This window comes from Athene noctua, chromosome 1 (assembly GCF_965140245.1).
Source record: "Athene noctua chromosome 1, bAthNoc1.hap1.1, whole genome shotgun sequence".
NCBI classification, from domain to species: domain Eukaryota; kingdom Metazoa; phylum Chordata; class Aves; order Strigiformes; family Strigidae; genus Athene; species Athene noctua.
Genome location: NC_134037.1, coordinates 4,948,827 through 4,970,976, shown reverse-complemented (window position 1 = coordinate 4,970,976; position 22,150 = coordinate 4,948,827). Strand labels below are relative to the sequence as shown.

Below are 22,150 nucleotides of genomic sequence, written 5' to 3'. Positions count from 1 at the left end.
GTCTGCACAGAAGCAGAGACAAGAGCCATATAAATTCTTGGCATGTGTTTTTTTTTAAAACTCCTCCCTCAGCAAACCATTGCTCTTTTCTTGCCCTTTCAAAGCTGCACAGGTGTAAAGAGAGACAGAAACAGCTGAAGAGAGACCAACCGGCTTCTCAACATCAGAAAGGGCTAAGAAAGTTAGGAGGGACAGAGGAATATTTGAAACCTTGCACTTTTTGGACAGCTGCCATCTAGAAGCACAGCCCGTCCACCTGCCTAGAGGCTCTGGAACAGTCAGCAGAAAGTTAAACATACCTACGAGTGTTTGAGAGTCACTGCGGGGGCTGTCTCCTTCTCTGTGCCTCAAGTCACGCCTCACTTCTGTGGCTGAAGGAAGGGCTTCAGCACTAAGCAGCATCCTTCATCACTGCTCTTACACCTCTACGTAAGGATGACAAAACAAGGATACATCTGCATAGGATTTTATTAGAGGTGGTATCATCCACAACTTAGAATAGTTGAAAAAATATTCTTAACAACTTGTTTTTGTTTTTCCTGAATAGGTAATGCAACAGCGAAAATGCTCAAATGTCACGAGAGAAGTCTCTGCCCAGAAGTCAAACTTCAAACTGGTAGCGAAAGTGAGACATCTCGTAACATATCAAATTGGTTTAATACAGAAAACACTGTAACACAGTTACAACAGAAGTTAATGGGGAAGATATAGAAAAAAAATACATGCATCATTGGTCACAGGTTGAAAACCAGAATTTCAAACAGGTCTCAGACCTTGTCGACATATCTCATCAGTCCCTGATTATCACCACATTGTTACCTCCAAACCACTCTCTATTGCAATATGGTTTATTTCAGATTTTGCAAAATAGAGGCTTCTTCAATGGCTGCTCCTAAACGAAGTCAGAGACTTTTTTCAGGGAAGAAAAAAAAGAAACTTTTGAACACAATGCCAAAGGTTTGAATTTCACCTTCACTGTAACACCTTATCTGAAGCTCTTGTGCAATGCCACAACCAAGGACAGCGTGTTTCAGAAGAAAGAACATTCTTGCTCTTCACTCTTGTGAGTGTTAAGTGGAGCTCTCAAGAAGGGTGAGGGGAGTAGAGCCCACCTTGACTTTGAGTGAAGTAAAGAAATGGAGTGAGACACGTCAACAACTCTATTTTACATGTCTCGTGGAACGGAGGCAGTGAGGAGTCCCCAGGAACTGGATTATGAAAGACTGAAAAGGACATTTCCGCTCATATCAAAGCCCTTCATCTGACAACTCAGTGTAACAGTTTCCTAGGAGATAATCCTGTTTTGGCAGGACAGAGGACAAAACCTGAGCCAGTCTTTCCTTGTCGAGTATAAATGGAGGGCCAACTTTGCTGGCCCATTGGGCCAAATATTACACTTGAACAACGTGATAGTTGCAACAGCGGCCCAAGTTTAAAAACTTGTTTTTTCAGAGACATAAACAATATATAAAAAAAAAAGCTTCAATAAGAGGCCACGACCTTAGAGGATTTTGAGCTTAAATACTTGGGAAACACATACTTTGCCAAGAGATGAAACAATAAGATACATACAAAAACAAGAGATACAAGTTTAACAAATGTTTAAAATAACTGCGTTTCACCACAGAATCTTCACTTGAAGGTTACTTTCATGAGAAAACATATTCCCTGCAGCATGTAGACTCCTTCACAAAGAGACAGAAATCTGGTCATGTCAGTTATCCACTTACTGAGGAAACACTGCAGGGTTACAGAGAGTGTAATAGACTCACAACTACCAAAGCATTGCCACAGAAAACATAGCAAACAAGTCGTAGGTAAAACAACAACAACAAAAAAAATCATACTTGAACGTGTTTACCTACACACGCTATTGGAGTATACAAGACTATAAGGAGGCAGAGCTTCATATAGGGAATTTTCAGTCATTTTGAAAATGAAAGATATTTTTTTCTTTGAAAAAAAATAAAATCCAAAGTTCCCAGATGCTCTTTCTCAAGGCATGCTACAGCTACAGTAGCTGATGGCTCAGATTCACATCCACGGAAACTGGTATTTTACCCAAAACTGCTTTCCTGTCTCTCCAATTTGTCATTTCTCAAAACCTCCTAAGTAGCTTCCAAACACATTCCTTGCGTGCATCTATTAAGACTCCCTTGTTAATCCCAGAATCTCCTGTGCGTGAAACTCAACGAGCAGAACGGCCCTTAACTGCAGCCAGAAGATGGTTTCAGTTTCTGGATCCCTCTCTAAAGATTAAAAGCATGTGACAGTTACACATAAATAGCTTCTACAAATGCACTTACAGTGCACGTGGAAAATGTAGTGAACACGAACAGATTTCAAAGGCTGACCTGACTCTACCGTAAGGCTCCATCATCAGCCCACCTTTAACACTTGCTCCAGGCAGTATGTCATCGTGCTAGCACGGCAAACAACTGGGATCACACCAAAAGTAGTGCTAATTAACAACAAAACCCATACCTGGGCATTGCCTTCTTGAAATACACCCCAGATTCACATACACGTAACAGCTCGTCGGATTTCAGATCTGCCTCCGAGGTTAAACTGAAGGCAGCAGCACTTTCAAAGAACAGGACAAAGCTTAGCTTGTAAACCCTGTTTTTTTAAAGCATAATGAGAATTCAAGTCCTATTCCCCTTCACATTTATAAGCATTATAAGAATAATGCCACTTTGTATGCCATACATATAGAAAAGTGTATGTTTATACAGCTATATATATATATATAAATAGAAACTATCGACCAAAGTTTGATTTCAAACTAGAATTGCAACGACCCCTGCAATTTGGAAACATGAAGGAGCTCTTCTGATCTCTCTTTTGTAAGCAAAGAGTAGGAAGGATCATATCTTACTACTATCTAACATCCTCCACCAGGAAAATGAAAAACCTAACGTTAACTTTGCGGGATATGCCCGAAACAGCAGGTTTGACAATATTGTCCCATGTTGTTTACCAAAGAAGAGGCAGGCAGCAGGAATGATTGGAGAGTCATCAGCCAGGAGTAAGTGCCTTTTTTTTTTTCCCCCCCCCCCCCCCATCTTTTTTTTTTTCTAGCTGTTTAAGTGTGAAAGTTCAAGAACTCTGTGTTTGTCATCAGTGCTGTGCTTGGAGACAGTACCAGATGATGTTGTTTATCTAATAGTACATTCCAGCTACAGTATGTTTCTGCCCAACTCTATTGCTACTTATGAAAATTAATAATTGACATGCTCTAAGACTCAGAAAATTATAAAGTAATTTAGCCATTTCTTCCTGGTCCTCTGTGGAAATCTGGAAACATCTTATAAAGTATTTCAGTTAGCTTGAGCAATCCTGGAGTCAGACCCAAGGAAACTAAACATCGTAGTCACCAACTCAGGGAGATCATAATCATGTTTCCAGCCCCAGTCCCTCCGGGCGTTCCTGTCATCAAAGTTCATCGGCCAGCTGTCAGCTGCAGCAAAAAGAGAGAAGAAACAAGGAGAACAAGGTTTAAGACAAACTTCTTTAAACTTCAAGACGTATCATCACCAGCCCTTTGAACTACTAAAGCTGAGTTTCAAACTGTAAGACTTGAATTGCACAGGAGCAATTTGCAAGTGCCTGAAAAGAAAAGAAACTCTGTTTTGCCCTTAACATACAGCGACCGAATGGCTTTTTCTTACCCGCTGCCAACAAAGCTGATACTAACCTATGGCCTGCCTGACTTCATCCACATTGTAGGTCACCAGGAGCTCAGGAACATGCTTCTGCACCTCTTGTGCCAGCTCTTCGGGAGTGAAGCTCATGGCACTGATGTTGTATGTCCTCATGCTCAGTGCCTCTGCAGGGGCCTCCATCACCTCCAGAGTCGCTTTCAGACAGTCATCAATATACATCATAGGGAGACGGGTGTCTGGCTTTAGGTTGCACTGAAATTTGCCAGTCTTTATGGCATCATGGAAAATCTGGACAGCGTAATCTGCAGGAAAGAACAACGGATGTGTGTACTCATCTGCTTCAATCCATTCCCTTCACGACAGTCAACAACCCTCAGATCAGCCCCGAAGCCTCCTATCTAAAATCTAGCAGCAGAACTGTGTATTATTTACGCCGTACAACAGGAGTGTAAGTCATTCTGAACTATCCTCATGCTATTCTAGCACTTGCACATTGCAGCAAGACAGAAATAACAAAAATATTACAAAATATTTTTAAAGGAAATGGTCTCAATGAGTGTAACTAATCCACAATCTCTCAGATGCTGTTTAAAGGCAAAGACAACGAAATTATGCCCTAGGCTGGAGTGGATAAAAGCACTGTTCTAACACTGTTGAAACTGATGGTCTGTACTGCCACAGATTAAATTTCTAAAAGCACAATAAAAATTACTGTATTGGCTCATGTTTTTTCTGTTCTTGCCTGCAATACCACGCACAAATCACTTACCAGTTGTTCCCCCACCAGGCTGAGAGTCAGCAGATATAATTCCTGGATACCTCAGGCAGCGGAAGTCCAGGCCATACCGGTAGTGGTAGTACTACAGAGAGAGGAGAGAAACATAGCTTTACACATCAAGACTATGCCACACAACTCCCTGATTTCACAGGAAAAATCTGCCACAGGATAAACATCCCATCATGGGGATGAAAGCAAAGGAACTACTCAACAGTCTCCGTTCCCTGCCAGGCACCTGATCTACCTGCTTGTCCTTTTCTAGTTCACATCCTCATCAGTAGATATGGGTTTGTGATATGGATTGGCTTCTAACATAGGGTCTCCATCTTGGGTTCAGAAACTGAAGATTTCTAAGTTTGTGAGACATTTCAAGCTAATAGTCTTCAGGCCGGCCACTGTCTGTCATAAATTTCAAGTGTGAAGTAACTGTATGTAAAAATATCAGTTTTAACTGATCGGTTTATAAAGAAGTGCAAAGCCAAAAGAGAAGTTGTGCATGTACAGGCTCCCATGGCTTTGACTTTAGAATCTCTTTTTCAGAGGGGAAGGGGCAAATATCATCCTTGTCTAACACGCTTTCGCAAGGCTTTGTACACTGTCATTTATGCAATGCCACTCATATTGGCAGATGAGGCAGAGAGGCCAAAGTCAAAAGAAGCAGGGAAAGAAATGATACTGAAAGTTAGATGTTTGCCAGCTTCCAGGTTTTTGTACTTTTTTCAACAAAAGTCAAAAGATATCTGTCCTTAAGAGCTGCCTCAGACTACTACCAAGTACTAAAGCCTGCAGGAAGGAAAGAATGGGGAAAAGACAACTGCAATGAAGGATTTTACAAAAGCAGTGAAGTCCTCCCAGAACTTTCATGAAATAAATAAAATAAAAAATTCTCACTTCTCCCATGAGCTCAGCGTGGACCTTGGAGACTCCATAGATTGTCCTTGGTCTCTGAATGCAGAGATCAGGAGTTGGATCTCGAGGAGAGGTGGGTCCAAAGGCTCCAATAGTGCTTGGAACAAAAAGTCTCAAATTATGCTCAGCAGCAATATCCAGAACATTGTGTAAACCTGGAACAAACAACGGGATTTATCAGAACATACACTGCACTTTCTCAAGCTTCTGCAGGAGTCATGAACCTGAAAACCTCGTCACATACCGGTAATATTTACAGCTCTGGCCAAAGGCACGTTTGCTTCTCCAACAGCACTGAGCAAAGCACTATAGTGGAACAGCCAAGTTATCCGATTATTCACCACTATCTCACGTAAATTCTTGTAGTCCAAGATATCCGCGTAGATAAAAGGACCTAGAAGAAATGGAACCAGCAGGGAATTGAATGCCAAGAGAATGGATGTAAAGAAAAGTTCTACATGAAACTCAAATTGCTGCTTCTCGATCATACCTCTATTCGGGATTTGACTGCACGGCAGAATGCACACCTAACAGCAGTGCTAAATAAATTAGTAAATGAGCAGGAGAAATTAAGGGAAACTTCTACCTTTACCTCAACAGACTGATGCAAGAACTCCTGTTTTATCCAGTCAACAGCATAAAAACAGGGAACATCTAGTGTACACTACTCAAATACCATCACCAAACAGCAATGACAAAGAAAAACTTATGCAAGTTTCTAATGAAAACAAAAGAATCCAAAAATCCTACTCTACATCTATCTCGTCATAAAAATTGCCTGAGCATGGAAAAACAAAGCACAAATTTAATTTCCAACTTGTGCTCCTGCTGTAAAAAAATAGATGCATTTGTTCTTTTGGAGGGAACAGCAGCCAAGCTCAACTTGACTGAAGCAGTTATTCTGGTCAACGAAGTGGCAAAGCAACAGTGAAAAAACGCAAAGAAAAATGTTGAGAAAAAGGGAATAATAGGCAGAAGAAATTAATGTCTTGGCAAGATTTCAAAGCAGGAAGGTATTATCCAGAAGTTTTGAACCGTGGTTTGTTCAGTTTAATCCACTTATCATTTAGACTTTGGTAATTAGTCTATCAACATCAGAGGTAAAAATCAAGACTTTTTTTTTTTCCCGTATGCTTCTGCAGTCACTTACCACTATAAAAAACATTATCCGCAGGCTTTCTAATGTCAGACAAGATCACGTTGTTCTTTCCAAAGCGTTTTCTGTGTAAAAATACCCACATGGTACAGTGAGTCAACAGTCTTTGAGATAATTCATAAATTGCCATGCTACTTTTTTGTTTTGCTGCAGCAATATTAGAAAGACAATAATTTCCACAATGAAACCAGTTAGTGCACTAAAAAAACCCCACCAATCCTTTAAATGTCAAGATAGCATCTTAGAAAATTAGCGAACTGCTTCTAGTAGCAGTGAAAGACTGCAAAGGACAGAGAAATCTTTTAGAAAATGAAAATACATTGAGAAGAGAGACCTTCCTACCTTCTTTGTTCTGAAAATTTTACCCAAAGATAATCTACCCGCCTGCAGACAACAAAAAGCCACTGGGCATGCGGTAACTGCAGCTACTTTTATATCAACAAAGTAAATACTGAGTAATCTCTGCCTTGTGCTTTTATAATCCGCACAAAGCAATCACAGAGAACAAGTCTGATGGCACTGGAGTACATTCCAGCCTTCCATTATTTGGATGATTTTTAAATATATCATAGAAATGGTAAAAAACATTCAAATTGCAGCACAGTGTTGAATGCAGTGAGTTTACCCAATTCTGGTCATAGTGCAAATCCTCTGCAACAAACACTGTCTACGGGCAAATGATACTCTGGAGCTGAGCAGGCGTGGAAATGGACAATGATATGGACCAGGGAGAATTCTCAGAACATTTTACATTTCTCGAAAAGATACCATGGGAAAAAAAATAAGGCAACTGTGTATGTGAGGCAGGGGAACAGAAAGAGCCAGAAGACGTATATTTTCAGTTGCTCCTTCTGCTACATCAGATCATCTTTCATCAAATCATAAAAACTTTGAGATCTTGTATCCTAATCTTCATTTTTGTTCGTACTTTACTAAAAAGGGCACCTTATTCCTGAAGTTACTTAACTGAAATTATCAGAGAGATAAAAGTCAGCAGTTGCAAAGCCCAACAGCTGGGGAGTTAGCAAAGGACTATGTACTTTTTTTCAAGGTGGATGTTTGTACTTTTTTCTCTCCTGTAGTACCTGCATAAAATCACAGCCTTTGTCTCTCTAATCCAGCACTCAAATCCAGCCTTATTTGGCTAGAAAAAGAAGATAAAAGGAAAACTGTCTACTCTCTGTGGACTTTCATTTAACTGGAAGCAAACTGAACTCAGCGGCTAGTCTCTTACATAAAATCATGCTATTTTGGGAATCGTGACCAATGTACACACAGAAAGTACGTCAGTCAACCCAAACCAAGGACAGGAGTAAAAAATAAAAAGATGGTGAAAATTTAAAGATATTCCCAAAACTAAGAGACAAAAAAGAATGTGTAGTCGTCACTAGGATCCTGCTACAAAAGACTTTCCAGAAACTTAATGCTTCTAGAAATGATGGCTAAAGCTTGAACTCATCACTAACAGTAAGTCAGAGAAGCAGGACATACCTCAGAAGCTTAGCAAGTCCCACTCCAAGCTGACCAAGACCACCTAAAAGGCAACGCACAAGAGACAAAAATCAGAGAAAAATTGATATCAAAATACAGATTCCATTGTCATATGCATCACATCAGAAACGAGTACTGTTTTTCTCAGCCAGTCAGAAAGCTGTTCTATTTTTCTCAAGGAAAACTCAATGAACTGGGTTTAGTAGTTTTCCAGAATAAAAATAGTAGGGAAGTTCACATGGAACTCTGATCTTATCCCCATATGGGAAAGATCATCACAATTCCGTAGTATTTTAAGTATTTGTTTCCTGTATTCTGCTCACCAGGGAGAGAGGAAGGAAATGGGAGACTCGACTGAGAAGCTGGAGCAGGAATACAGTTATGAGGAATGCTGACCTGTAATTAGCACCCGAGGGTGATCGGACTCAGAAAAAGAAACCGAGTGGAAGCTGGCATCAGAGGCCACCTGGCGGGGCGAGACCCCGATGCAGCGAACAGGCACGATGGAAATCCCACATCCACAACCAGAGCTCTGGAGCAGCTGGCTGACAGCTCTGCTCACGGTTTTGACAATTGGCATCTTCCTCCTTCAAATGTGCTGTCAGGACAAGAGGAACAATTAATCACAAGTGACCCAACCGTATTAAACATTTTAAACACTCCCTTAGAAAACTCCAAAGGGTTTCAGAGAAGTGTGATGCAATCCAAGTCCTGGCTGACAACTGAGAAGCAGGCTGTGAGGTAACTTGAGCAGAGGTAAGATATTCACCAAAGTAAGCTCAAGAAAATATCCACAGCCCAGCACAGAGTCTAGTATAACAAACAGTGAGAATTTAGTTCAACTTTAAGCCTTTTTAAAACAGTCACTAGAAACCAGGATTTCAAGCACAAAAGACAACAAATACAGAATTCAACAATTCTGCTACGATTACACAGCTTCACTGTAGGTACTTTTGAGTTAAAAGTTTTGTAGACTGCCATGAATAAGCCAACTTTCTGAAGTGTTGCATCAGCAAGATCCAGCTAAGCCAGAGGCAGCAGTAAATCTCTTTAAAGAGCACAGCTTTGCTCAAACCTAACACGCATGATGGACAGTACCCAGGAAGCAAACAAAGGAGAAGCAGTATTTACCCAGGACTCATGAAAACGTCCCAATTATTTCACTCACACACACACACAAAAAAAAAAAGAAAAAAAAAAAGAAAAAAGACCAGAAGATTTGCTCATAATAACACATTGCAAAAATATCCCTAAGTTACCCTGAGCTACATCCAAGTTTGGTTTTCTTTCTCTCCAGATCTTTCTTACTGGGGAAGGAAATAGAGAAGAATGTACCCCAAATAAATAACACATGCATCCACAACTGGTCTTTTCTGAGGTTCCAGTTTACTTCTTTCAAATACAGTTCTTACGGCACGATCACTTCAATTCTTCCTTATCCCCCTTCGAACAACTTTTAACTCTCTTTTCCAAAGTGCTAAAGTAAATTCCTAGATGAAAACATATTTCAAACGAGCTTGTTTGAGATTACCCTGTCAACTCCTTCCTGATATGTGCTCTTGTGGCATATATTATAAAAAGGAGAGTCGGGGAGAAGGAAGGCCACGGCAAGAAATTACAGCAGCTAATTGCTGCAGATGAATTCCAGCTCTGCCAATTCTAGTGCACATAGAAAAGCAAACAAGTAATTAAAGTGGGTGTTCCTTTCACTTATGGTAACACACAAGAATTTTCTGATACTTTACGGACTCCTGCTATTTAAATACAGAAGACTTGCTAAACTATCTAATCATATGCTTAATGAGATACCTCCCCCCCAAAAAAGCGCATTATTAAAAAGTGTATTTTTCACATTTAAACTGCTCGGAGAGACTTATTCCAAGATGCATTTATTTCCTCCTCCCTGCCCCTTAGATCGTTTGCTCACTCGTTTATTCCCTTGAGAAGCATGGTAAATTAGTATCCTGATGAATCAGCCAAGGCCCTGCTGCACCTCACAGCCACAAACCCATTAGAGGAATCAGTCTCCCTGATTACAGGTTTGATCTGTTAGTGTCTCTCCTGCCAGTGCCACAGAAGCAATCGCTCCATCTTCCCTACGCTTTGCACAAGTCTCTTGCAATTCCTCATTATACACCAAACCTATAAACCTACATCTAACTCCACCCACAAAACTCCAGCAAACAAGCTCTTCCTTCAGCACTGGAAGTGAAGAAGCCCCATTTCCTGAGGACTCAATCTCAGAGGTAACTAATTGCTATCTAAGAGGTTATGGCATCTTTCTCCTATCTTGATTCTCTAGTGTTGATGAGTACAATTAGCTTATAGTGCTGATGAGCCACCAAGATGGTGAAGGGACTGGAGCATCTCTGCTCTGAGGAAGGGCTGAGGGCGGTGGGACTGTTTTGCCTGCAGAAGAGAAGGCTCGGGGGGGAGGATTTTATTAATGTATATAAATATCTGAAGGGAGGGTGTTTTATTTGTATATATTAATGTGTATATATATACACACACATTAATATAAATATACACATATATTAATGTATATAAATACCTAAAGAGGACAGAGCCAGGCTCTTTCCAGCAGTGCCCAGTGCCAGGACCAGAGGCCACAGGCACACACTGAAACACAGGAGGGTCCCTCCGAACATCAGGAAACACTTTTCTACTGTGAGGGTGCCCGAGCACTGGCACAGGTTGCCCAGGGAGGTGGTGGAGTCTCCATCCTTGGAGATCTTCAACAGCCATCTGGACACGGACCTGGGCAGGCGGCTCTGGGTGGCCCTGCTTGAGCTGGAGGTTGGACAAATTAATTCCTGAGGTCCCCGCCAACCACAACCAATCTCTGACACTCAGCCAAGGCACTAATGAGATTTTCCTCCCCTGCAAGCCCACCTCCACAAAACAGACATGTTCTTGCTATTTTTGAGGCTCAGTCCCTGTCAAGCTTACTTGAAATGAGCCAATAAGTGCAAAAATAGTTAGTGTGCAGGGGAAGAAGGCAGCAGGCTGACATATCCAGAAAATTCAATCTCATAAAACCTGTTTCTCCCTAGGAAACCAATCTAAGAGTGTTAAAGAACAGTGTTAGCCCCTTGAAGAGCCATGATAATCCCTTCTTGTTTCAGAATGGGATAATAAACAACTCTTACAGCACTCAGAGAGACTCACCGCTCTCTGTTGCAGAAAATTTCCCCTTTAAAGTACCTGAAAAGGCATTTTGAGTTCTATAAAGAAAGTACAAACTAAAGTTAGTTGCTACTAAAAACGCCATGCTAGGATCAAATTGGTTTCCCACCTACTGGACTGGTTTCTCCACACACACCGGGAGTGAAACCACACAGGCTTAAGCTGAGAAATTCCTTGCAAGTCTAGTCTGACTAAAAAGAACAGTAAACACATTTTATACCAGACACTGAAAAACCTCTAGCTCACTGAGTAGCTCAGCTGCATGCAAAAATCCCACCTGTAACATGCATTTATTTCTGATATGAAGCAGAGGGGGAAAAATGGTGTAACTAACTATTACAATTCCAAAGTGGCCAACAAATGTACAGATATGTAAAGAAATTAATAGTACGCCTTAAAAACACTTCCCCAAACCAACGATGAGATAAACATAGCCCCAACACAGTCATTAACTCACAAAAGCAACTTGGACAGAAAAGGTTATTCTGCTAGGTCAGAGTTTTTCATTTTAAACAACTTCAAGGAGTTATGAACAGCTATAAAGACAAAAAGTATTCATTTAACTGATGTAAAAAACCTTCAGTTTTTTGGTAGGTTTCTCCTTCTTACTAACCCAAAGAGGAAAACCTCCACACCATTAGGAACTGGAGAGAAAAAAAAAAATATTTCAATTCCCCCCCCATATTACCTTCCGGAAGACTAGTTTCCCAGTCACTGGTTTTACTCATCGACCCAAACTGATATTACAAACTAGCTGGTTGGTTTTCTAGATGAAGTAAAATGAAGAAGTTTTATCCCAAAACATGGAAGTTATTTCCCCCACCCCACTAATTTAAATTAACAACCAATGCTAATTTCAAGGATTAAGCAATGCAGGCTGGATTTTTTTCCTCTTCTGTACTCACCTGTCCCTCAGCTGGTGATAAAGCAGAAGCAGAGCTGAGATGGCAATTTATAGGACACTGCCTCTTTTGAAAGCCAATCAAAACCTGCCAGAAAGTAGTTGTCCCACACCTTAAAAAAAAAAAAAAAAAAAAAAAAAAAAAAGCGTGCGCGTGAGAGCAGCAGCAGCCAGGGATATCACTTTGTTCACATTTGCTTGATTTTGAAATGTCTGTAACTTTGTGATAGGCAGAACACTCTGAAGCTACGCAACCAGCTTTAATTAACAGAACCATACAACCTAGAGTCGTCTCTGAAGGACGGGTTTTAAACTAACTGGTTGTAGTGCAAAGGATTAGTGTAAAGTCATGTTCAAATGTAAAGCAAAAAAATCTCCCTTGGATAGCAGGAAATTTCTGAGTTTTGTAAAAAGATTAAAGAATGGGGAGAGGGAAAAGAAGGGAAAAAAAAGACTCATAAAATGGCATTTAACAAGTTAACTGCCAGCTGCTGTTCCTTTGCAAGATTTCCAAAGTGATATATAAGCAGCAAGCACCTGTTGCTCATATAAAAGACAAAAACATGTTTATAGAACCTAGTTGTTTCTTATGTATTAGTTATTAATAGAACATTACGGTGATAAGAAAGATAAGAAACTCATGGGTTTGCTCTGGAAAAATCCCACAACAGTAAGTTTCAAAGAAAATGGGAAAGAGGGAGGAAGGAGAGGTCAGAACCAAACCCCAAATCTCCCACAGCATTTCTGGGGGCTGCCGAGATGCCACGGGATGCTCCTCCACACGACTACCCAAAGTCATCCAAAACTTGCTTCTTCCAAAGAAAAGTCAAGATATTCCCTAGGGCACAGGATCTCACAGACTCCCAACCACTAGTACTTTCAAAACAGCCAACATCCTCGGGCATGTGGGCGACACCAACGCACTAAACTCCAAGCTATCGTTCTCAACTCACGTTTGCCTCCAAAACCACAGAGTTTCTGCTTCAGACCTGAAGAAGGGTTTACGCACTGGCAAGCTCCTCTACTTTTTTCCAACTGTATTAAGAGCTCGAGTGGAAAGTTACTGCCCGCCTCAGGCATCCAGAAGACGAAGCACATGCCACCTTGCCTGTGTCCCACGGGAAAGCCTCACTCCCTGGCACCCAACTGCTGCCAACTGGAAAGTCCATCGGATCACTGCATTTGGGAGCGCTCGAGCTGCAACAACTAGGGGATACTCTCAGCTCACCCAACAATGAAGGCAGCCGGGATGGCTGGACAGACCAAAGCCATCACATGTTCCCTTCTGGAATTTTGGAGAGCCCCAAGCTGGGGTAAGGGGACTCGGTGTCCCTCCCTGTGTCCCCTGACATGGTGGATGTGCCAGGGCAGGGCAGAGGGGTGGCCGGGCTGTCGCTGTTCCCTCCAACTGGCAGCTGTTGGCGAATTTCTGCTAAAATAACCTTGAGACACACACACACGCACGCACAACCGCTGCGGCTCGTTTGTCAGAGGTGACGCACGACGCTGGCCCGGTCGCAAAGCCCGCCAAGAAAAGACGTCAGCCTGAAACGCCGAGGGGACGAGTGGAAATCTGACCTCAGCAACCAAAAAAAGAAAAAAAAAAAGAAAAAAATAAAAAGGAGTCAGATTATAGCCATGCTACCGAACAGCGTGACGCTCCTGGAGCGGATAAGGAAAGATCTACTTTACGCCGGGCCTCTAGAAATGAAGCAAAGAGGCTGGAGCGAATTAGGCCGGAGTGAGTTAGGCGCACGAAGATCTCTAAGCTCAGCCCAGGTCTCTGGTGAGGGAAAGGGCCGAGGAAAGGCTCGAAGCCCAACGCGCCGCTCGCATCCACCCCGCCGCCGCCGCCCCGGGAGGAGCCGCCGAGGCGGCGGGGGGAAGGCGGCTCCCTCCGCCGGCAGGCCCCGGTCCTCCCCCCCGCCACCCCCGGAGATGAGGCGATGGAGGGCGGGAAGCGGCGCCCCCTCAGCCGAGCGGCCGATGGGCGGCAGCGTCCGAACCCATCCCCCGCCTCATTCATTCGGCCACGGGCCGGGGAGCGGAGCCGGGCGGGGCGGCCCCGCAGCCCCCGGCGGCCCCCCGCAGCCCCCCGCGGCCCGGCCCCGCGCTCACCCGCGGCCCCCGCCGAGCTCCCGCCGCTGCCCGCCGCCGGCTCCCGGTGCCGCTCGCCCGGCGCCGCGCCCACAGAGGCTGCGGGGGGGCGGGGCTGGGGCCAGGCCGTCACCGCCCGCCTGGGAGGAGATTGACGGGGCAGGGAGGAAGGGGGGGGGGGCGGTGTGACGCCATAGCCACGCAGCCGTGACGTCAGAGTCACGCAAACGTGACGCCGTGCCCCCGGCGGCGCGTCTGTGGGGTGAGGGGAGCGGCCCTCCCGCAGGCCGGGGGGAGCAATGGACGGGGCCTCCTTGGGCGCGGTGGCACCGGGGGGGCAGCGGGGCAGCGCAGATCCTGGAGGTGCCCCGAGACGTGAGGTCAGCGGCCAGCGGGGCGACGTCACGGCGCTGGCTGAGGCCACGACTGCGGAGAGAAACTGGGGACGTGCGGCGGTGCCGGGGTCTGAGGCCAGGGGAGCCGTTGGTGGCCCCTTTGCAAATGCCACCGAAAATAGTATTTAGACTCTCAGGATCGTTTAGGTTGGAAAAGACCCTCAAGATCATCAAGTCCAACTGTAAACATTGCCGAGGCCACCACTAAACCCTGTCCCTAAGCGCCACGTCTACACGTCTGTTAAACCCCTCCAGGGATGGGGAATCAACCCTGGGCAGCCTGTTCCAACCCTCAACAACCCTTTGGGGGAAGAATTTTTTCCCAATATCCAATCTAAACCTCCCCTGGCGCAACTTGAGGCCGTTTCCTCTCATCCTATCGCTTGTTACTTGCGAGAAGAGACCAACACCTCCCTCTCTGCACCCTCCTTTCAGGTAGCTGTAGAGGGCAATAAGATCTCCCCTGAGCCTCCTTTTCTCCAGACTAAACCCCCCCAGTTCCCTCAGTTGCTCCTCACAAGACTTGTGCTCCAGACCCTGCACCAGCTCCGTTGCTCTTCTTTGGACACGCCAGCACCTCAATGTCATTTCTAAGAGCAAAGCATCCTCCGTTGGGCTGCGAGGTAAGAACGGCGCAAAGCCTGTGTGGCTGCGGGAAGGGCAGGACTAATTCAAGATAACGGTGAAGCAACTTCTCTTGGGGATTGGGCAGCCTGTTGCTCAACTCCTTGAGCAGGATGAGTGCTGCTGTTGATGATCCCACGGGGCGAGAGGAAGGACCAGCAACCTGCATATTTTGCCAAAGAAAACCTTTCAATTCAACAGCTGTTGAGGAGGGTGTAGCAAATGGACATGTTCTGCAGGGTTTGTGTACTTAGGAATAAGAGTCTTCGATGATCAGCGTGCAGATGGAAAATTCTTCTACCTCCAAGCAGGAATTCATACAGATGTTCAAGAGTAAGTTCATTTATTAGAGTTAAAATGCCAGAAAGGCTTTTGAGTATTAAAAAAAAAAAATAAAAAATCAGGAGCTCCATCATGAAGAAGTTAGAAGGGGAATGTCCTCTAAGAACATGGTAACTATCCTTTGTGATAATTAATGGCAGAACACTGATGGCAAGACTTCAGAAATAAATAAAGGATTAGACATTTGCCTTTCTACATGAAGACAGAAAAGCGAAAGCTGGAAGGTGTTTTATCTCCCCCCTTCCCCACTATAACAGTTTAAGACATGTTTATGGGCAGAAATTAGGCAAGATGGAAACACTAATCCCCAAATGATGGGAAGACTAATCCCCGAAATGCCGTGAAATACAACAACCTTCCAAAAAGATAGGTGATGTTTCAAAAAGATATGTTTAAAGGTGACATTGTGGCAGTGTGGTCCCCCCATTCTCCCAGCCTGTCCTGTATTTCCCACTGGTGGTGATTGTAATGGATATGTCTGGTCATGATGGCCTCATGCGACTCCAAATGGATTTGGGGGAGACAGATAACAACACAATAGCCAACGGTTTATTTGAACAATCTGCCCACCTAACCACAGTGCTGGTCAGTGTCTGACTCAACCCAAACTTGGAAGAAACTAACACCTGTAGTCGGTAAGTAAATATGACTGTAAGTCAATGATCTTACTCCATAAATAGTGGAGAGCCCAGGGCCTGTTGAGCTCTCCTGCACGGCAGCAGGCTACATGCCAGGATTTCCCCTTGAGTAGGGACACCTCTCAAGGTTACTGCTCGAGGTTGAGAGAGTCCTTGCCACAATGGAGTCTCGCTAAGTGATTAACAGCATGCTCAACTTTGAAATCCTAAGTGATATAAATGATTGTGCACATATAATCCTTTAGACGTAAACCATTGGCCAAGTGTGGGACTGGGAGTGGATCCAGCTGCGCCTAGACTCCTTTCTGGGAAGTTTAGAAAGTAAGGGGGTCCATTCTGTACCTGGTGACTCAACGCAAGGGTCTCTCTGACCCTGTCCTCTACGCAGTAAATATTAAGTGAACCTTGCCATCGAATCTTGATAAACCATCGTTGCGTTTACTGTCAAACTTTGTTAAATCTGTTTTATATCAATAAACATATAGCTACTTCTCTCTTACAAAAGAAATGTGTCACTCCATCCATGACAAAAATCCAAGTCAAAGGAGGAGGTTGGTTTGCCTTCGGGAGCACCTTCAAACACAGAAAAGTAAGTACTGCTAAGTGTTTGAGGGTAAACATGACTCAAGCTCTAATCATTTTTAAAAGCAGATAAGCTCAACACCACACAAAAATGACTCCATTGTATGAATAAAAATCAAGTGGGTACAGCCAACAGGAAGGACCCATACAAATGTAATTACTGCATTTAGCTTCCTTATGCCTCAGTGTTCGGCTTATAATAAATGGCCTTGAAAAACAGCATTTTTATAACGAGTAGTCAGTTTGAAAAGCTCTGTGAGGTCCCCATCTGCTCCTTGCTGTGGTGAGGCAGGTACTGCTCACCGCTCAGTGAACTGAACTAAGAACATAAAAGCAACCACAGCAAATCAAACAGAGATCATCCTAGTCCAGCTTTTTTTGTCTCTAACAGCAGCTCTTTCCCCACAACACTCTCACAGACCTCCGTGATCTACAGCTGAAGGACTTTCTGCACCAGAGGTGGTATCTTCACATTCCATGTATCTACAGTCACTCGAGAATAATGTTTTCCTCCTCCGCAAACTCACCGGTATGCTTTTCAAACTCAGGTAAGATTGGTGCCTCTTTCCTATATAATTTAGTGCCCTCTAATTATATGTAGCTAAGGTGTTGCATAACAATCCCCGACCTGCCTGCCAAGGGGTGAAATTCATAAGGAGGAGGGAACATCTCTGCGGCAAGCTAATCTTATCTCAAAGCCTTTGTTCTTCAAGATTGCTTGGGGAGTTAATGTTGTTTATGGTTGTGAAAGATAGAAGTGTTTGGAATGAGAGGGGAAAAAAAATAACGTTGTTTGCTAGAAGTATAGCTCAGCAGAAGAAATGAGAAGGGTCTGGAGCTGTCGAAGCTCTTTGTACAAACGTTGCAATGAGACTTGTGAGGATTGGCTCAAGGAAAGGAGGATTCAGTCACCTTCTATTTGAAAGTGAGCATTGCTGACTGCATCCCCTGTTTAAGACTTGCTGTGGTCCGTCGGATCAGTGATCCATCAAACACAGTGTCCTGTTTGCCAGCAGCTTGTCTCCTTTGTCCTTCAGAGGATATCCTACTGATTCACACGGTCACAATATTCCCCTGCAAAGGGGAACAACACACGAGCTTCTCCTGACAGCAGCACCTTTTGCTGTCAAAAGTCACCTACTCCCTCAGCCAGAAACAGCAGGAGAACCTTGATTGAGGAGGGAGATTCCCATATCGAGCCCTGCTTCCTAGGCTGAAAAACCCTAGCACACCAGGACGCTGCTAAGAGTTTTAGAAAGTGTGACACAGGATCAGATTTAAGTCCAAATACTTTGCACAAACTGCTCCAGGCTCTCTAATCCTTCCCGGTTGGTTATTGAGAGCTTCCTGCTACACAGAGCTTTACCAGTTGTTGAGGAAATTTGGAGTGCCTGGACTGCATTGAACTGTGTCACGTTACTGGGTTTCTGAAGTTTTGGCCATGTAAGGCCCCTCTCTAGAAGAATTTTCAGCCAGTACCCCCCAAGAATGTGCGTGTTCCTCACTGCCTCCATGCAGTGTTATGGTATTCTCACATCGATGAGGGGAGTGTCAGGCCCAACAGGTGGGATGGCCCTTCAGTGGGTTGTCTGCCTCCAAGAACAGGTAGCTCAGGACATTTGTTCTAAGTAAACCAGGCGGAGGTGGGCTGGGGAGAAGTACAACAGATGGGGGCAACAAATAGCAGAGGAGACTCAGCCCTCAGGCAGGCAAAGGAGGGCAGAGAAGCGATGGAGAGACTGAGTGAAGGAGGGCGTTGGATCAAATGGGCAGAACCAGCCTACAGAGGTCACAGATAACTGTATGAGCTGGCTGCTGTGTGCAGCCACTTCTCACTGGACACTTAGCAGCCTTTCCAAGAGGATTCACCAGGGGCTTCACAGCTTTCCTGTTAGGCTACTAGTCGGAGAAGCATCAGCAGGGATCCTGGTGTCTCAGGGAACACACTCATTTGTGCAATCTCAGGGCAGCAGGCGCTCACAGCTGGGCCCTCGTTTTACCCCCAAGGGAGCCCTTTGCTCCAGCTACCTGTGCACCTCCCAGCCATGTGGGAAGAAGAAACACCGGTGCAAAAGTGCAGGGGAGATCAGCTGTTGCATGATGCAAAGTGTAACCTTAGACAACAGAGACAGCCCAGAGGCCTTGCACACAGATGGTATCTATGCCAGACCGACCTGGAAGGCATCTGACACCCCAGAACCCACTTCACAGTGATGCATTTGGGGGTGAGAAAAGGATTTGAAGAGGTTTCTCTCTTGTTGATGTGAAACACCTAGGCAGGTGCTTCAAATGAAGATCACTTCCCCATAAAGGAAAATGAAAAGGCAGAATTTGTAAGCAAGAAGCACACGGCTCCAAAATCTCAGTACAAATAGCTTTGGACAACATGGGAAGGGATGACATAGGACTGCATTTTCTTCAGAAGGCTTGTCAGCTCGCAGGACACATTCCTGTGGTTGAGATCCAAAAATGTTGAACCTAGGCTAATAGCCCATGCAGCATTCAGTCTTGAACTATTGTCCTATACGGAAACTTTCCAGTCATGTTCCAAAACAGCATATAAAGAAATGTCTCCAGTGGAAAGTGCCATCCTGTCCCAGCTCAACATACCTGACATCAAGCGAATTCCCTTTCTAAGACTATTTTAGTTTTCATTTGTAGAGTCTAACAGTATCCAAGCATTACCCCAGAGTCTAACACTCAGTGGGATCTGTGCTGTAGACATGCAGCTCCACTAACTTTATTCTCAACATGGCCTCCTACTTAGAAGACCAAGTATGTTGACAGGGTGAGTTTTCTACTCAGAATAGTTACGCCCATCTCCTGCACAAAATCAGCCAGCAGACTCTCTCTTGTGATATGCTAGAAGCTGCACAGGAGTTTGCTGAACAGCTGTCAGCTGGGGCTGTAAATGTGACTGTGTACTGATAAGGTGTATCTCCAGTTTTGAAGCATGGTGTCATAACTGTCAGGCTGTGCAGATAACACAAACATCATTCCTATATGCCCTGTTACACTGAAGATCCTCTTGACTGAACAAAGTCCCCCCTACATAGGTTTCTGCACCAAAGACTGACGAGGTAACTCGTTCTGCTGCGCTGAGGCCTCAGTTAGGACTTTGCATGGACACAAGACACTGGCCTTGATGGGGAAGGGGGAGCCATCTCCTTGTAGTGTGCTTTTAGGAAGCACAACCTTGCTCAGAAACTGTAGAACCTAATGGATCCTACCCTGCCACTAGGCCAGTGACCTCAGTAAGAGTGGAAACACTAGAAACCAATTTAAGGAAGGGAGAACAACTCTTAACATCTGTTCATGCAGAAGAGCCTCTGAAAGGATGCAAAGTCAGGGAAGGCAGTGAAGGAATTTGAAATGCAAATGTGACGATTTGTAACTGAAAGATCAGTTAGGTACTACAGCCTTCCAGTGCCTGGGCAGTCGAGGACCTGGTGATACAGCCAGGAGTGCCAATCATCTGTACTGAGTTACAGTCCTGACCATGAGTGTGGTGGTCACTGTGATGGTGTAGAACAGCCCTTGAGCACGTGGACTGAACCTGGCAAGGCTCCTGGGAAGCAGAGAGAACAACCTATAGCTTTTCAGCAAGAAACTGGATCCAGGACACACAATTAAGATGCTAGCAGATTCTTCCATGACCAGAAAAAAATTATAGAGTAAACCTACAGAGCCATACTGATGCACACTCACCGAGAATGGCGGGTGCTCCACCATATTTATTGATCAATACTGATTTGGACCCCGTTTCTGCCCTCAGACAAGGGTGCACAATTACCATAAGAGACAACGTATGCAGCAGTTTAGGAACATAACATGTATCTTTGGGAGAAAAAAAAAGGAGCTCAGATGTCAGGAGAAGGAGTCTCCACACGAGAAAAAAAGGTACAGCCTGATTAATTTTATTTCTCCTAAAAACAGAAATATCACTGCATGGAATCGTCTTGATCTGAAAGTACCACTGGGAGGTTGGCTCAGAGGACCCATGCCAGCTGGAGAACATGGCAAGATGTGATATGATCACCAGAGGAATGTAGTACTGTTAATATCAGAGTCTGCCAGGTTGTATTCTTATATTTTGGTTACAAGCTTTTGCCACTGCCCGCTGTCAAGAGACATGTTAATAAGGACATGGACTTTCGCCCTGGCCATAGCAGCCACCCCTGATGAGTAAGTTGTCTGTTCTAGATACAAGTTTCTGTTGTATCCAAACGTGCCACAGAAGTCACAAAGAGTCACCAAGGAGTGAGACTGAACTTCACTTTGATGACAGCTCAGCCCCACAGAGTGTGAAAAGCAGCAGCATCTTCTCCCTGCGGCGCTGAACTGGTTTAACCCTGACGTCCATCAATCCCAACAGATCTGGCACAGGCTGTGCTTGTGCACGAGAAGGTGTCACATTGGGTTGGCAGGCAAAGGAGAACCTCGTACTGATCAAAGTCAGATGTCATCTTCCCTCTGTGAGTGACTGGCCTTGCTTTTACACCCAACCCTGCACATCACACTGGATTGCCATTTCCTTGGAGGAGAATAGATGGGGAAGATTTAATTAAAAATAATAACTTCTAAATAAAAAGAGTACAAGTGTCTGTTTTGTTTTTTTTTTTTTTTCTTTTTCAAATGAGAGGTGAAGCACTGCGTGAACCATGGGTGCCTTGGTTTTTTAAGATCATTCACCTGGTATCATTCCAGTTCTTGTGAGCTCCTGCAAAGTGAAAACACGGGTGTTAGCCCTTCAGGTAGGCCGAGGAGGAGACATGCTTCTGCTGATAGCATCTTTCAGCCTGGCTGTTCAACACTGTGTAAGATTACTGCCCAAAAGGTAACATTTTCTCCAGGCAGGCTGGCCAGACAAAGCAGGAGTTTGTGGGGCAGGTTTTACTCCAGCACTGGGTACACACATCTTGAGTTCTGCAGTGGCTGCAATCACATTTCTCTGCATAAGGGGAGCGTATGGCATCTCACACCATGAAGTACCAGGATAAAACCTTCAGTGCTCCCCCTGTGCTTTTGTGTTGCTGCCACCTTATCATCAATGTCTTTTTTGTGAACACAGGATAGCAATCCCACAAGGGCAGCTTCCCTTCGAGACAGACATTTCTCCACTGCAACGAGACACAGGAATACTCCTAATGCACTGATGGCAGATGGCTTCTTTTACATCCATGATGCTAATTTTCACCCTCACGGTGATGGGTTTTACAAGAGAGATGAGACATAATTAATGACAGTCCAGAAAAACAAGAATTATCAAAAAACTGGGAAAAGGGGAAGGGCACAAAGTTCTGTGAAGGGCAGGAGTGGCTGAAGGACACAAAGGGCCAATATTACAGCGCAAAGCACCACCACAGCAACAACAACAAAAAAA

At 44.4% G+C, this 22,150-nt stretch overlaps 1 protein-coding gene across 3 annotated transcripts; it reads right to left on the bottom strand.

The window, feature by feature from the left end:
- Nucleotides 1–450: 450 nt before the first annotated feature.
- On the bottom strand, nt 451–14,292 carry LOC141955877 (L-threonine 3-dehydrogenase, mitochondrial). Of its 3 annotated transcripts, none has more exons than XM_074895471.1 (10): nt 14,208–14,292; nt 12,094–12,202; nt 8,396–8,597; nt 8,000–8,042; nt 6,503–6,573; nt 5,597–5,746; nt 5,335–5,507; nt 4,435–4,525; nt 3,698–3,967; nt 451–3,460 (listed from the first exon to the last, which is right to left on the bottom strand). In XM_074895471.1, the coding sequence occupies exons 3-10, from the start codon at nt 8,577–8,579 to the stop codon at nt 3,321–3,323; spliced, it is 1,122 nt and encodes a 373-aa protein (XP_074751572.1). In that variant the 5' UTR covers nt 8,580–8,597; nt 12,094–12,202; nt 14,208–14,292; the 3' UTR covers nt 451–3,320. The 3 variants fall into 3 exon arrangements, with proteins under 3 accessions (XP_074751572.1, XP_074751573.1, XP_074751574.1); XM_074895472.1 differs by lacking the exon at nt 14,208–14,292 and adding an exon at nt 13,043–13,278; XM_074895473.1 differs by lacking the exon at nt 12,094–12,202 and having other exon boundaries at nt 14,208–14,289.
- Between the last annotated feature and the right edge of the window lie 7,858 nt (nt 14,293–22,150).

Bases quoted from the DNA above. Each gene is read 5' to 3' on its own strand.
- LOC141955877 (XM_074895471.1), bottom strand. From the start codon at position 8,579: ATGCCAATTGTCAAAACCGTGAGCAGAGCTGTCAGCCAGCTGCTCCAG. The intron at 6,574-7,999 runs GTATGTCCTGCT...ATTTTTACACAG, and splicing joins GGACTTGCTAAGCTTCTGAG to AAAACGCTTTGGAAAGAACA. The intron at 3,461-3,697 runs GTTAGTATCAGC...TTTTTGCTGCAG, and splicing joins TGAAGTCAGGCAGGCCATAG to CTGACAGCTGGCCGATGAAC.